The following is a 17,360-nucleotide window of genomic DNA, read 5'->3' as shown; positions in this document are numbered from 1 at the left end:
CAACATCTTTGTTTCTTCATTGATTCTTTGTTGAGATGTTCTGTCTAATAGTGATAATGGTATATTAAAGTTCCCCACTATAATTATAGAGCCATCTATTTCTCCGCTTAGTTTTTCCAGTGTTTGCCTCATGTATTTTGAGGCACCCTGGTTAGGTATATAAAGGTTTACTAATATATAGTGTCTATCTTTGTCTCTCACTATAGTTTTGCATTTAAAGTTTATTTTGTCCAAAATTAGTATAGCTACTCCTGCTCTTTTTTAGTTATTGTTTGCTTGCAAGATTGTTTTCCAGCCATTCACTTTCAACCTCCTTGAATCCCTAGGTCTAAGGTGGGTTTCTTGTAAACAGCATATAGATGGGTCATATTTCCTTATCCATTCTGCCAATCTGTGTCTTTTCACTGGTCAAGAGACACAGATTAGAAGAGAAAATACTGAAGGCAGCAAGAGAAAAGAGAACCATAACATACAAGGAAAACTCTTGATTGGTGAGTTTAATCCATTAACCTTCAGTGTTATTACTGAAGGTTACTTACATTAGCCATATTTTCTTTGGATTTATGTATGTCATATGTAGTTTTTATTTCTCTTTTTGTCTCTCCTGCTTTTTTCTTTCAAACTGTAGAGCCCTTTAGTATTTCTTGAAGGGCAGGTTTCTTTTTCATATATTCTCTTAGTTTCTTTGTATCACTGAATATTTTGAACTCTCCATCATTTTTGAATGCCAGCTTTGCTCAATAGATATTCTTGGCTGGAAATTTTTTTCTTTTAGTACCTTGACTATGTCATATCACTGCCTTCTTGCCTCTATGGTTTCAGATGAGAAATCAGCACTTAGTCTTCCCTTGTATGTAATGGTTCTCTTTTCTCTTACTGCCTTCAATATTATCTATTTGTCTTGAGCATCGGATAATCTGACAGGTATATGTCTTGGAGTAGGTCTGTTGGGATTTAAAGTATTTGGGGTGCACTGTGCTTCCTGGACATGTACATCCATCTCCCTCAATAGGTTTGGGAAGTTTTCAGCCATTGTTTCCTCCAACACCCCTTCTGTCCCCTTTCCCTTCTCTTCTCCTTCTGGGATGCCTATAATGTGTATGTTTGCATGTTTTGTGTTGTCATTCAAATCCCTAAGTCCTTGCTGGATTTTTTTTATATGTTTTTATCAATTCTACTATCTGACTTCATATGTACTGTCTTCCACATCACTAATTCTTTCCTCTGCCTGTTCAAATCTGCTGTTATTTGCTGGGAGTATTTTTGATTTCTAGGATTCTGCCATTCATCACCATCATATCCCTTACTTTTTTGTGTATGTTTACAATTTCTACATTATGCTCTCCAACTGTTTTCTTAATATCCTTAATCTCGTCCTTCACTTCATTAAGTTGGAACATGATATTTGTTTAGACAGCTTTGATTAGTTGTTCAATGTTCTGCTCCTCTTCTTGGTTTTTAGTTTGTTCATTGGACTGGGCCATGTCTTCCTGATTATTGATATGGTTTGTGATTTTTTATTGGTGTATCGTCTGTTCAGTTGATTAGCTTCTCCCTCTATTCTCAAGTTTTATTTATCTACTGTTTGTGTGTGTGTGTTAAGTTTTCTCTTTGACACTTTGTTCTTCTTATTCTATTTCCTTGTTGTTGTCTAAGTTCCCTTGAAGGAAAAAGATTAGGGGAAGGGAAAGCTAAAGGGATAAGAAAAGAAAAAGTATAATAGTAATATTGATAGTAGATCTAGCAGAAGAACCATATAAGACCTAGGAGAATGAATATTAAACTCATGTAAGCAGTGTAGAGTTATGGGGATAAAAAAGTGGAGTACCTACAATGAAATGGGAAACTGAATATGGAAAAGAATATAGTATGAATTAAAAGGCCAGTGTGATGAGGAGAGAGGGAAATAGAAAAGAAAGGACAAAAACAGAAAGAGTTAATAAAAGCTAGAAAACAAAATAGAAATGTTAGAAATAAAAAGTCAGAAAAATTGGAGGCTAAACAAAGAGAAGTGGAATGTAAGAGCAACAACAGAAGGTGGAAGATAGAAAGATGTAGCAGGGAAAAGAGATAGTGTTGGTAGCCAAAATCAGTACACATAGAAAAGAGGAAATCGAGGGAGAGGGAACACAGCAAACAAGAAACAAGCTGGCAGCACCTAATTTAAAAAAAAGTGTGGGGGGGGGTGGGTTAAAGAGGAAGGAAAGACAAGAAAACAAAGAAACAGACAAACCCACAAGCAAGGAGTCAACCAAACACTAAGAATAAACAGACTTCCCTCTTAAGCCCCTGTGACACTTGTCAGGCTGCTGGTGTTTATCAATTACCCTGCAGCTTTCTCACTGCAGATTCTGAAGTGGGTTTTAGTGAGTAAGCTAAGTTAAATTATATAACAAAAGTAACATTTTTTATTTTTATTTTTTTAGGAAAAATAAGAGACCCAAAGGAAGCTAATACAAGAATAATGTCTATGTTTTATCTGTCCCAAAGTACCAGCTAGATGTTTAATATCTTAGTGGGTCACTAGTCTAATAGGAGCCAGAAATCAAACTAGAAACCTTGTATATTCAAGGCTAAAACTCCTCCACTGAGCCAAACCTTCCTGCTGGGTTGAGTAGCTCTTCAATCCTGGGTGGGTCAGGATAAACTGCTAATTAGGAATCTGTCCTTCCTTCCCCCCACTCCTTTTTTTTCCCTAACTGCTTTCTCTTACAGGGCAACAAGAAGTAGTAACCTGTGTGAGAGTTCACTTTTGCAATTCAAATGGAACCCTGTTGACTTAACTCACCACAGAAAAAATGACTCTGTCTCTTTGAGAGAGAGCACCCACACCTTGCCAGGAATCCTAAGTATGCTCTTGGAAGCTAATTAAGCACTTTCTACTGTCCCCCTCCCTTAGGTGAGTTGCACAGGACTAGTTAATTGCCTGACTCTCCCTTCTCCCAGACCAATCTTCCCTATCCCAGGGAGGTTGGGTAAATCAGCCTGCCTCAGCAGATTCACCTCTCCCCTCTTCCTGGTTTCTCCTCAAGCCAGCTGGTGTGCACCTCAAAGCTCAAAAAAAGGGCTTCCAGACAATAGAACCCACACTCAGGAGTTCCCTCTCCACCTTTCACCAGAACTCTCCCACTCACTGTCAGAGTTTGTCTCTTCCAGCCAACTGACCACCGGCATGGGTCAGGGAATGCTGTGGTTTCCTGCCCTGAGGGAGGGGCTCAGCTGTCCCACAGCTCCTGCTTGAAGGGCCAGAAATTCATGGTTTTACCGTGAGCAAGCACTCTTTGTTGCACTCTCTCCAGATCAATGCCCTGAATCTTCCTGCTTTGTGGGTTCTCAAAACACTCAGGTAGGATTTTGCCCCCACTCAGCCATTTTTTGTAGGAGAGATGATGTGGGTGTGCTTACTCTGATGCCATCTTGCCCCTCCTCCCCTATTTATTTTTATAACTCACTTCAGTTGGATGTTGCATCTCCTAGAGCAGTGGTTCTCACATTTAAGCCTTCCTTAGGATCACCTGAAAGAGATATTAAAACAGATTGCTGGCCCCATTCCCATCCTACTTCACGGTTTCAAGTTCAGTAAAATTTGTCTTTATAACAACTTCCTAGGTGATTCTGACACTGTTGGTCCAGGGACCAAGTTTGGAACAACAAGAATTTAGATCACTTGTTTAATTGTTCTGTTTTCTCTCTTTAAATATCTGTCATTTGTACTTCAGTTCCTTTTGCCTGGCATGCTTTCCCAAGACATCTAGGTGAATAACTCCCTTAGTTTACATCTCCACATTATCAGAGAGGTCTCATCTGACCATCCTGTTTTAAATGGTACATACAGACACACGTTCACAGTACCATATTCACTTGCTTTACACTTCTGCCCGTTCATCTATGCTTTATTTCTCTTCAGAGCACTCACCACTGTAAAATATGATATAACTTATTTATGTTATGTTGTTTATTATTTGGCTTCTTTCATGAAAGGCTAAGTTCCATAAAGGCAGGAAATTTGGTCTCCTGTGTTCTCTGATATATCCCTAACTCAATGATCCAACCCAACCTTCAAGGGCATGAATTGGGGCAACTGTAAGACCAAAGTACGCATCAGGCAAATGGTTAGACATAAGCTTTATTGAAAATTATAAACATGGTGGCTCTTCAATGGCAGCCAGTTGAAGAATGAAGATAGCACTCCACAAAGAGATGAGTAAGTGAGGGGTGATATAAGGGGTTTCAGAACAAAGACATTCCATACAATATGAGAACAGAGTTTCTGCTAGAGTTACATGGCATGCACAAATGGGGTGTGTGGTGATGTTATTGCAGGAGAGGAGTATATAGCCATGAGAGGATTTAAGTTTGCAGTGCCATTTGTACATTGTTTCCTTCGGGGAGGCCCATTACTTTTTGAATAGTGAGTATTCAGGTTATGCCGGCAACTACGTGCTTTGGGCTGTGTTTCATTTAAGGGTCCAGGGATGGGGGTGGGGTGGGGGGGCAGTTATCCCAGGGACCTGGGCTCCCACACTCAGAAAAACAGTGCTTGATAAATAGTAGGCAACAGATAATTACTTCTTAGTGAAAGAATTTGTTCAACTTTATCTTCTAATGTTTTTATTTTTTATTTCCTCATGTCATATTTATAATTTCCATGAACTCTTTTTAGTTATCTAAATGTTGATTGTATATCATCCTTTGTTCATTTGTTTGTTTTTAACCATCTTTTTTGTCCCAGCTTTGCTTTTTTTCCAAGTTCTCCTGCCCCCCTTCCCCTTTGTTTCTTTGTTTTGTTCTGTTTTTGATGTTAAGATTTCCCTCGAGTATAAGCACATATATAACATGGAGGCACTCAAATGCTGACTGGCAATTCCATGTACATGGGTTAGGCTTCTCAACAAGTGATGGACCAAGTGACTCAGATCTTTATTGGTGAAAACCCTTAAATGTGAGCATAATTTGTCTTTCTTTCTTTGACCAGTTTCCCTAGGGAAGAATCCTCCTGCCTGGAGGTATATAAAACTAGCAGCCAGTATCCCCAGGAGCCAGACTAGGAAAGGGAGTGAATGGATTTTCCTATCATGTTGACTTCTGCTCAGTTTCTTTGTTTCAGTTAAGGGCCTCATTTGACATTCAGTCATACCTCTCATTTTGCAGTCTAGAGCTCCCCTGGCCTAATCTCTTCAGCTAGTTAGCAGCTCTCCTTATGGGAATTAGCTGTGTTAATCCCCTAGTAATGGCATAATTTAGTTCCAAGTTCCTTGGCACAAGGCACAAGGCAGAGTGGAGACAGATGAAAACCAGAGTTGGCACTCATCCGCATACTTTGTATAAGCTCTTATGACATAGGTCCTATGACAGAGTATTTCAATTGTTTGTTGATCTGTATACTAGACTGCAAGCATCTGAACATTTACCCAATATCTTAGGTCAGATTCTCGCAGAATCAGACCCTGAAGTTTAGATACAAGTGATTAATGAAGGTAATGCTCCCAAGAGAAACCAGTAAGGGAGTGGGAAAAGCAGGATAGACAAGCTCAGAAAAAAAAAAGAAATCATCAAAGAATACACTATCAAGTGAAGCCCCATCCTCTGCCTGGTCCCTGGGGAAGCTCTCACATCTTAAAATTACACCTTTGTGTTTACGACTCCTCTAGGCAAAGGAGCTTGGCTTCTGTGCATTTATACCATCTCAGTCATTGCTAAAGAATATGATGATGTGGAAGGAAGCAAAAATTCCCCTAGGCACTTCTAGCTCTCAATACTGGTGAGGAAGCCATTGTCCAGTAAACTCTAAAGTCTTCCCCAAACAATCATTAAATAAAGGCGTGGCAATCCCTCATACACTTTGCTGTATTTCCATCTGTCGTGACAATTGATCTTCACAGCAATTTTATAAGGAGACATTTTCATAACCCTTATTTTTCAGATTCAAGTAAGGCAGAGATTAAGTGAACTAATCATCAGATTCTAAGCCTAGAATTAATTCCGGCATGGTGCATCATATTTGAGTTTATATAGACATGTGAAATGCATGTAAATATGAAACATTTGATCTGAACTAAGAAACGTGATAACTTTAATCATTAAAATTACAGGAAATAGTATAAGGAATAAACTCCTTTTCAGTTTTAAAGTTATTTCCATATAGGTCAGCTAACATTACATAAGATGAAGTTGGGTTACTTGATAAGCTCCATACTAAGATGTTTTTGTAGTTTAATTTTACCATCATTCTCACTATGATTCATACCTCGGATGGTTTAATTAAAGCCAGTGTGAAAGAAACATATTAAAAGTTTCCTGGAGCACTGCTATCAGTTGATTTATTTAGAAAATAGTTTGAGTTCTTCATGACTTTCCGATATGGGCCTATCTGCATGTTATACTTATGACTCATGAAATTTCTGCCAAAATATGAATATTATTCCAAAAATATTTCCATTAGGAGCACAGTATGTTCTTGACATACCAGGCCTTTCCTTCTTCTAGTTCAATCACTTAACAAATTGTGAAGCTCTCAGTGATATGATTCAGAAATGTTGAGAATAGGGATCTACCCCATCGATTTACTCAGAACTAAATAGCTATTGATGTGTTAACTCTTCTCTTATTACTTATATCCTTGATTCCTTCTGCATGATCTAAAACAACACTTTTAAATCTGGAAGCACATTAAAATACCTGGAGAGCTTTAAAATAGACTGAGGACCTGGCTCTGCCCAGATCAATTACATCTGACTCCTAGGCATTAGGATAAGTTTAAAATTCCCCCTGTGAGTCTTTTTGCAGCCAAGGTTGAAAACCATCGAGCTACCACAGAAAAAATCATGTAAGTTCATTGGTATCAGGAATGAATTTGGCTGTTTCCCCGCATCATGGTAGCAGGTTTTCAATTTCTTTTAAACTGAGAAGCTCTCCCATCTACTTTGGTGTTTTTAATAGGTCTGACCAACAGCTTGAGGTCACAGAGGCACACACTGAGTGCGGGAGGATGCTGATAGCTAGCCCCCCACCCAACACCCCCCCACAACAGTTATTTGGTATAGTTAAAGCATATGTGCAAAGGGAATTGTTATAGCCTGCAGAATCTCAGAAGTGAAATTTCTCTTTGCCTTATGGTTTTGAGTTTTACTTTCTCTCCTCCATGAACTCATCACAAAGGGAATCAGCAGCTGTCTCCTAGATTTTCAACTCATGTTTTGCATCTGGCTTTCACTAGTCTCATGTCCTGTTGCTATTTTTTAACTCTATTCCTTAGATTTTAGTGTACATGCTTTTAGAAATATAATTCCATGGTCTTACCCTAAAGATTCTGATATATTTTAACCAGGAACTTGCCTTCTTACATTTTTAACTGACTCCCTGGGTAGTTCTCATGCAAATTGTCCAGAGAGCCTATTTTGAGAAACATAGTTCTAATTTCTTTTGGTTGTTCCTTTTTCTTCCGAGGTCGAATGAAGGAGTAAAATGTGATTTAAAAGGATACCATGACTTTGCTTTTTTCTTCCCTTCCATTTTGTAAATTAACACATGAAAAAAGATTCTACTTAATCATTGATATGAAGTGTGTGTATATATACATGAATGTATATTATTACATATATATTTATGTTACAGCACCAAAGAGAGTCATAAATTCATTATGCTTCATTTATATATATATACATACATATATACACATATACATACATACACACAAATACATTGGTCTTTGGGAAATTGCATACACTATTCATGAACTTAATGATTATTTGCTATTTACATAGAAATATTTTATACAGTTAAAACATTCATATTTTAATTCTAATTGGTCTTAAACATGTAATGCTCTTAGACTTCTCTTTAGGTGAAAATATCTCTCCCCTCCGTAGAGATTTTATTAAAGCATGATGATTATATTATGAACCTTTTTTGATAGGTCAGGTTTTAACTAAAAACCCTCAGTGACTACCTTTCAGGGATATTTTTAAATTTAGTAAAACAGTAGTTCATAATTTTTAAAAAAATCTAGTTTAGCTATACTTTTGAGGATGATGTACATTGGGTATTAAAAAAAGGTTTGTCTTTTAAAAGTCTACATACTTTATAATGTCATAATTGGAGAAACAATGATAAATATTGATTTGGAACTATGACCTGTATTAAAACATCTTCAGATTTTAATATATTAAAGTATATTATTACAGCTTAAATATTGCAACATAAAAAGCATTTAATTTTTTAAAAATTTACAAATTATTTTGTAATATGTTTACTAAATTTTAACTTTTGAGATGAACTTTCTTTGTTCTCAATATAGTAACTTCAGTTTTCTTTCCAGTAAAAATATACAAGGAAAATATTTAGGAAAAGTATATATGTATTTCAAAATCTTTGAATAAGGAAAGTGTCTGACCAAGAGATATACTGTTATTTTCATAGGACATAAAATATGTTAATACATTTTTTGTTTAGTTACTATGTGGGTTTGCATTTACGATCAAGCCATTTTATTATGCCCATGTTATGGTTTAAAATGACTTGCTATATGATACAGTTAAGACTTGTGTCTCACAAATGACCATTTTCAGTTTCTTGGAAGTACAGAAGTGGAACAGCCCAAAGGAACAGAAGTTGTGAGAGATGCTGTAAGGAAACTGAAGGTAGGACAAATAGTCCAAATGTCTAGTGTATTGATCCTGTCTTAAGGCATCAGCCAACTGATGAAAATTCAAGGCATGAATAGTTTTGTGACAGGAACAACTTCACCCTGTTAAAAATGCACTCTTGAACAAATACAATCTATCAAGAAAAGTCTTTAATAATAAATATGTCCACAGAGAATTATTTCTCTGCATATAGCACACTATATTTTTTATTGGGGTACTTTCTTACATTGAGCAAAACATTTTAATGCCAATACTTCATAATGTTTGACATTCAGTTGTTTGCCTTTACTTTGCTTGGACAATGTGGACTCATGCCCTAACTCAAAATCTGGTAATGGCCTAACAATTATCTCTAATAATTAGGATATCCTCTAGTGAAATTCGATCCCCAAAACTTGGCAATTTAAGAATAACATTTAGAATAGAATTATATTTAAGCATTTTTCAGAATGTTGCAAACTCCGGAAATGACTCTAATTTCACTGAAATCAGAACGCCACACTAGTGTTTTGTGCTTAATATTTCTTTGTACCTGGAAAGTTCTTTATTCCGTCAACCAAAATCCCAAACCAAAAGGATCCAGTTATGTAATGATGAGATGAAATGTAAACAAATATTTTAAATCAGGTGCTTTCTAAACAATGTCTAGTTTTATATACACTTTTTTTTTTGTATGTGGGAGTTCTATATATAATTCCTATGTGATTTCATGTTTGGCAAATTGGAAGGGGACTCTACTAAAGGATATGATTTATAGTAAAATAAAAATTATACAGTGTAGTTTTAAAGTAGTAGCCTTAGTCTTTCAAATTTCATCCAGAAAATATGTGTACTAAACCATCTTTCTGCTGATGGCAAACATATTGTATATCAGGAAAGTATACCTGATAATGGTATACTGATAACGGTTCACAGACTAATGAAAATGCACAAAACAATACGTTTTTTTCTATTAAAAATGTTGACTCTCACTCCTCTTTAATTCTGATGTCATGCAAAAATGTCCAGAAGGTGGTGCTCATACTCTACCAAAAGAATGAAATTTGCTCTTGGTTAAATCTACCTTGTATATGCTTCCCCCATTTTAATTTCTTGCTCATTTTTTTTTCTTAACAAATATATTCTGACTACTATTTAGTGTTTGATTTGATTTGCCAAAAAAAAGATAACAGTTCATTTTTATTCATTCCTTTTTCAAAAGTTTGCAATATCATTGTATTTTTTCCTCACCCAAATGAGTTCAAAACTTAAGAATAATACAAGGCTATTTTAAAAAATTGAGGATTAGCAATAGTGCATTTTTTCATGCTTCTATGTTTAATGACGACTGGTCAGCTTTCAAGAAAATTTTAAAACCTTGATTTATTTTATTAGGCACTATTTTTCTTTCATTTTATGGAGAATTTATAGTTTAAGTATTTTTCTCAAATGTGATGCTTTATCTAAGTATTGAAGTTTTTATGTTCATATTTTTGGTTTTTCAAAGCAAACACATTTATACATTATGATCATGTTTTAGTCCAAGATTTAAGGGAAAAAAACACAAATTTTCCAAAATATAGTAATTTTAAAGCCCTTTAAACTTCAATGTACTTAATAGCACTGTTAATGTAACTGATATCACATTTAATTGTGTTTTTTGTTTTTTTAATACAGCTAGCAAAAATGTCAGTGGAGTTTGATATATTTCCTAAGCTTTTCCCCCTTTGCTGTTTACATGTAAACAATTATTGGTATTCAGTTTTAAAATCCCTCAATTTCCCTGGGAGGTAACCAGGCAGAAATACTCCTCAGGCCCCTTTTAGAAGAGAGAACACTCACTTCGATGGAACTAAAGTAAATTAGATGAGGTTTTTTCATGAAAATTTTACCTTGGGAATTAATTCTTATCCCTGCACTTTGTCCATTTGGCCTCACTTTCTCCATGTAGGCTAACACTCTGTTTTTTTCTTCATAACTGGTCATGTAGTTATTAAAGTATTTAGTGCTCAATATAATTATATACAGAGATAGCTGGTTTACACATAGAATTACTGAGAATACTTTCAATAAATTAATAACAATTTATATATAGCGCACCACAAAGAGAAATATAACTTAATGATTCATTTATCCTCTTTCAAAAATAATCTGAGTGAAAGTGGCCCAAAGTAATAAATCTAATTTCTTGCCTAATGTTGGGCATACCATTAGCAGTTTAGTTAGATTTCTTAAAAAAAGAAAGTCCTCTGAGAGAGGGGTAGAAATTGTAATAAGATAGCATTGAAACTTGTGTTCTTTAAATTTTTTAGCAGTTCTACTTACTAGTAACACATAATTAACGAAGTACTTTATGTATTTCAAGTATTACTTAATCCTACCTAGCATCGTATAGTGACTAAGACTTGTTTTTGTTTATTATATCCTGAAATCCTTGAGAATTCTTACATTTCATTTCTTTTGAATATTTTAATGACTTATTACATTAAAGTTTTAATGGTGGTTCACTCCATGTATATGACCAAGAAATGAATCTACTAGAGCAAAAATTGAAAGCCATTTGCCAGAAAGTCTCTTCAACATTAACAACATATAAGTAGAAAGTAGGCAGAGAAAAGAATGCAATGTAGGAAAGAACAACTGGCATTTTAAAAAATGTAAGAAGCATTTTGGAAAATAATATAGAGATCCTGCAAGCAGTGAAAGGGAATTATAGTTGGAGGGAGCATGCAAACTATAGATTACAGTAAGCTTAAGTTTTAGGAAACATTAGTCAGGAAGAAGACTATTAAACTCTTTGAAATATAGATTAAATAAATATAACCATAGGCATTAGAATTTTGCAGCAGATGTGCAAAAATCAACGCCAATAACCAGTATCAAAGCTGATATACATGAAAATAGAACTAGGTATTTTATTTTGTAAATGCAAAAAAAATGTGCAGTGCAATGGAAAAGATGGCCTTGAGTGAGTATCTACAAAACTAGATTCTAGAATTAATTGGTACAGACTCATTTTATGACCAAAGTAAATGATTTACTTGCCTGTGACTTAGTTTTCTCATCTTTGACATGGGAGTAGATGATCTCTGAAGCTTCCCTGGACATAATTCCTTCCTCTTATTATAAAGGAGAGAAAAGTTGCAGAAGCCCTAGATCAGATAGTTTATGAATTCCTCCCCCCCCCCCACTTCTCTCCTATTTTACTCTCTTTCTCACTTACTTTTTTCTTTGTACCTCAACTGTTCCTCTGCCCTCCCTCCCTTCCTTTCTTCCTTCCTTCTTTCCTTCCTTCCCTTGTTCTTCCTGGCAATAAAGAAATAACTCAGCAGATAAGTTTAATATTAGTGGTTGTTTTATAGTAGATGTTTTGGAAACTGAAAAGCCCCACAATTCTTGTCAGAGGTCACAGGAATGGTTGTGTACAGATATGAAGAAAGCCTCAAGAACCTTTGCTCATTGTTTCTGGAAACAGCAGCACAGCACGTAGGATACAAGCTTAGAATGCTTTTGCAACCAATGATGGAAATTGATTTGCTCAAATACGTTCATGTAGATGGAAAGCAGCTGATTTATTTTGTAAACTAATGTGAAAACCCCAAATTGTTTTAATTATGCAAATTCAGGAAGGAGATTATGAAGGGAAAGAGACAAAAGTAATCCATATTTTGGGGGGAGAGGATCATTTTTAAAGATCTTCACTGAAGCAAAACAAACTTCTTAAAGACAAAAAGAACATTCTCTGGCATAAGTTAGACAAATTCATGTGTAGTAAGTGCTGGACACATATATATATATATATATTTTTTCTTTCTTTCTTTAATCAACTGCCTGCATTCCCAGAATAGGGAAGACAGAAAGCTGAAAAATTATACCACCTAAAATGGAATAAAACAAATGGTTCCTTCTGGGATATCAAGGCAGACACTTCAAGGCATTCATATATACATTAATTATATTACCCTCCATCCAGTCCAGAGTCGTGAGAACAGAAAAAGGTTTTTAGCGGCTCATTTCTCCAGGACTGAACTATACCACGTGTACTCACATCTGCCCTAAATTAGTATGAAATGCACAATGCAGATAAATATGGCACACAAAAGAGGATTGAAACCACACCCTGCCCTACATGTAATCTATTTTGAGTGGTTACAATGAGCCATAAGCTGAAAAAATGTTATACTAGAAATAATTATTTAAAGCCCTAGTAGAGGGTTGACAGAACCCTTTTTTTTTCAATAGTTTTCTTTCTGTTTTTTAAAAAGAAATGTGGAGGGAGGGAGGAGAGAAAGAAAGTAGGGAAAAGACTAGAGTAGCCTGATAAAATCTGGGCACCCATTAAACTTGAACTTCAGATAAACGATGACTATATTAATACATATATTTTAGTTTAAGTATGCCCCAAATATTGCATGTTACTTACTTATGCTAAATAAAATGTAGATGATGTATGTGTATGTATGTATCTGTATGTGTATGTTTTATCTGTGGGTATGTGTATAGATATCCTTCTAAAATAAAAGATTTATTTAAAAATATTCCCTATTTAATATTAAAGTATTATTGGACTCCTATAATTTTTCATTCAATCTGGCAACACTAGGAGGGAGAATTTTTAGTGCATGAATATTCTAATATTCTCTTTGATTTTATAACAATGTATTTTCATATAGTTACTATGAGAAAGTATAATAAATAACACTATGAAATTATTGAAAAACTGTTTTCAAGATATTCACCATATTTATAATTCTAGACTGAATCTAATTCTATATCTGAGCCATTGCTTCAGTTTGAACATGGAAATCTTCTCTTTCCATTCATTGAGTTGGTTGGTAGCAGAGTGAACAAGACTAAGTAAATATTTAAATCACTAAGAAGGCATATTCAGCAGCTGGTGAACTGTAGGTTCTCAAAAGAGTTGAAAAGCAAAACATCCACAGAATAATTGAATATTTCTTATCTTCCCACAGTGAATTTTCAGTTTGCTCAACTGTTTGGTATGAATATATATTTTTAAAATATCATGAAAGAAGTACACTTAAAATATGTTTTTAAAAGCTTATTGAAAATCATTATAAATTATTGCTGTAGATTACTTTGATTTTGAAATATTTATAAGGCTTTGTAAGGTTTACAAAATATTTAGAATTGTTAATAACATGTAATGAAAGTCCAATATTGAATATGAACCCCAAATATATATTTATGTTCATTCCCTGTAGCAACAGCATTATGATTTTATGAAAAATTTTCCATTTGTAGTTTGCCAGACATATCAAGAAATCTGAAGGCCAGAAAATTCCTAAAGTTGAATTGCAAATATCAATTTATGGAGTAAAAATTCTAGAACCCAAAACAAAGGTAAGGTGGTTTCAATATCTCTGAATTGAGCTTATTTTTGAATGTCAGAGGCACTCTGAACTTTAGATAATTGCAAGTATGTTCTATTTAATTAATATTTCAAATTTTTTTACAACTAGAACTGTTTATTAATGACAATTTAAAACAATAATCTTTAGGGGGTGGGCAACTTTTGCAATGGCTTTCTAAGCATTCTGTTGATCCGTCTGTGTTTGGGATATAAGAATTTTATTAAGCGTATTCAGCAGTGTTTGGATGTGTATTTAGGAATTTTTCTTCATGTGGTTCACTTCAGGAGGTTCATACAGGGTGGATCACTGAGACTGAAAGAAGACAAAAGCTTTGTGTTATTTATGACAGTGTCCTGGACTGGTCCTTATTTCCTCTAAATATAATCAATATAAACTTAAGTTTTTTGTATTTAAGAGCCTTTGACCCCTTCAAATACAATAAAAATGCTTAAAAATGTAACCTACTGTGGATTCAAATTCATTAATATCTACATTATTCATAATGCCTCAGAATTATTTTTTAATAATTTTGAGAAAACCATGACAGTTTGGAAAAACTGTTTCACCTTCAACTCTAGTTATGTTACAAATATATATATGGTCAGTAATAGCCTCTATAGCATGATTACTTACCATTTTTAAAACAGCTTGAAAACACTAGGCAAGAGATGATGAAAGTGTTTTTCACAGGTCTACGACTTTGCAGTAATCAACGGGCACCAGTGATACCTTCATCTATGTGAATACCAGCTCCTGGCCTTGTCTTGTTATTCAAAGTGTGGTCTATGGACCAACAGCAGCATCACCTGGATGCTTGTTAGACATGTAGAATCTCAGTCCTCATTTCAGACTTACTGTGTCTGAATTTGCAGTTTAAGAAGAACCCCTATGATTCATAAGCACATTGAAGTTTGAGGGGATCAGATGTAGGACTCAGTCTTGTGGCTCTACACAGGGTCCTGATTTCCAAATTGCAATCCATGGGACATCTGCTTTAATAAAACTTGAGGCATTTGCAAAAATAAGTTCTAGGGCCTCTGTAGCCTATAGAATTAGAATTTCTGAATGTGGAAATTTTGCACTTTTAATTTGTTCCCATATTTGAGAACAACTGAACTATGATGTGGATAAGCCACAGTTATTGGTCAATTTCAAATTATAGAATAATGGCACTCCATCAGACCTGTCAAGTCATGAATTTAAAGCCTTCCACAACCTTCCTGTCTAATTTCCTCCCATTATCTACTTTCAATATTATATAACAAAAAATAAATAAATGGAGACTTTTCTTTGGTTGTGGCTATTCAAAAATACCTAATGTTGAGGTGACGGAAAACAAAAGAAGTAATGAAAGGATAGTGGAAGGGGACTTAAAAATTATAACAGACTATATGTAATTTGCTGGGAAACAAGACAGTTGAACTTCAAACATCATCTGTTGAACACGTTGTCTGAAATGAATTCATTAGGCAATTGTTAATTACAAAAGAACATTATTCCAGTGAAGCAATATGTTACAAAGTGACAATAAGTTGAGGAAGCAATCAAAGTGATAGAGTCTTACCATATCTAATAAAAAAGGAAAATAACCCTAGTCCTGCATTTCTTTTAAGAACAAATAAATATAGTGGCAAATGTACAGTCAGAACATGGAATTTGTAGGTCCTGTTTGTGTTGAATATTTTCTTCTTGACCTAATAGATTCTGTAATTGTTTGTGTTGTGTATGTGTGTTTGTGTCCAATTTATTGTTTCGTTTTATCTGAATGTTTGGACTGATAATACACATTTTTGTATCATTTATGTGTTCTTATTCTTTTTGGCTTGAGTTTTTCCTAGGCTAAAAAAATTCACCAAATTCATATATACACACACACACACACACACACACACCATAATCTATTAATACTTAGCTATTTCCACATTACTGAAAATTTGGAGTGTTTCAGCCTTTTTAAATGAGACTATTGCTTCATATGAAAAATTTGTGAAAAGCTTTTTAGAAGCCGGGCATCACCAAATTAGAAAATGGTTAAGGGGAATATTTCTTTTTTCTCCCTCTTGAGACATACTGGTTATAGTATTTGTCTTTCCACTGACTAGCAGGTAAGGTTCAGTACTTTTTGGACGCTCAGTGTATAGACTTCCTCATTTGATGCTCTGTGAACAAAACTACAGACCTTGCAAGGCTGACCTTCCCAGGTAGAAGGGTATATGAGTAAAGAGGAAGACACATAGATACTAGTTAATTGGAAAGCTAAGGATGAATTGGTTTTATGTAAAATTGTGTGCAGATGAAGCAGTATTTAAACAGTAATGCTAGTTAGTAGAATAAAAGGAAAATTGTTTTGTTTAAAAGGAGTCTGAATCCTAGTTCTACTAATAGGTGGAAGTATCATAATGTTCTTGGGCCTTAATGTTACTTTACATAAAATTCCAGGAATTAGAGTTACTGTTTCTTAAGATCCTTTGCAGCTCTGAAAGTGCATGAATCCCTGGTCCTCTTGTATCTTGCGTCTTTCTAAGTACTATTCCAAATAATATCTTAGTTTAATTTTGAATCAGGAGATCTATCTCCTTTACATATTTGTTTAAATTTGGACTGTACATAATTATACAAGCAAAGTTTGACAGATGTTTGTTCCATTTTTAGAGACATAAGTTATATGTTATTAACACAAGCTGAAATGTCAGAAAATGGAAAGAAAGGTCTCAAGTATGTTTATTATATGTGTTCACAGGAAGTCCAGCACAATTGCCAGCTTCATAGAATATCATTTTGTGCAGATGATAAAACAGACAAGAGGATATTCACTTTCATATGCAAAGATTCTGAGTCAAATAAACATTTGTGCTATGTATTTGACAGTGAAAAGTGTGTAAGTATGCCAGATGTTTTAGGGTGGTTTGTTCTGTTTTACAAGCCAGGAATTTTCTTGTTTCCAGCATTACTAAAAGTATTTGGAAATGAATACAGTCTGTAAATACTTAACTACACTAATAGAATCATCCTGTTATGAGAATATGCTTCAAGATTTCATCCCTAACTAAACTCTCATGTTTATGGGCATAAGCATGCATGCACATCTTTTCTTAGAACATCATGCCTGCATGTTATGCATTTAGTTCTTCAAAAATCATTTCATATATTTGTCCTTTCAATCTCAAATATGATTCACTAATATGCACATAATGCAAAGAGTTACAGCAGACAAAAGGTTTTTAAAACATTTTTCCCCAGAGTATAATGAATTTGATGAAAATAAATATTCTAAACTCCAGAAAATAAAATCTGAATGACTTCTTTAAAAGTCACCAGTAGGGAAGCAGATGTAGCTCAGTGGTTGAGCACCTGCTTCCCA

At 34.6% G+C, this 17,360-nt stretch overlaps 1 protein-coding gene across 9 annotated transcripts in view; it reads left to right on the top strand.

Annotated features, from left to right (window-relative positions):
• Positions 1–17,360, top strand: part of GULP1 (GULP PTB domain containing engulfment adaptor 1) — a 313,380-nt gene that overhangs the window by 242,945 nt on the left and 53,075 nt on the right. For all 9 annotated transcript variants that reach the window (XM_004477045.5, XM_071216224.1, XM_058300508.2 and 6 more), the window contains 3 exons: positions 8,568–8,639; positions 13,890–13,988; positions 16,740–16,877. In XM_004477045.5, the coding sequence (XP_004477102.1) occupies positions 8,568–8,639; positions 13,890–13,988; positions 16,740–16,877 (309 nt within the window). The remainder of the gene's footprint in view (positions 1–8,567; positions 8,640–13,889; positions 13,989–16,739; positions 16,878–17,360) is intronic.

Source organism: Dasypus novemcinctus, chromosome 7 (assembly GCF_030445035.2).
Source record: "Dasypus novemcinctus isolate mDasNov1 chromosome 7, mDasNov1.1.hap2, whole genome shotgun sequence".
NCBI lineage: Eukaryota > Metazoa > Chordata > Mammalia > Cingulata > Dasypodidae > Dasypus > Dasypus novemcinctus.
This window is presented reverse-complemented; position numbering and strand designations above follow the sequence as displayed.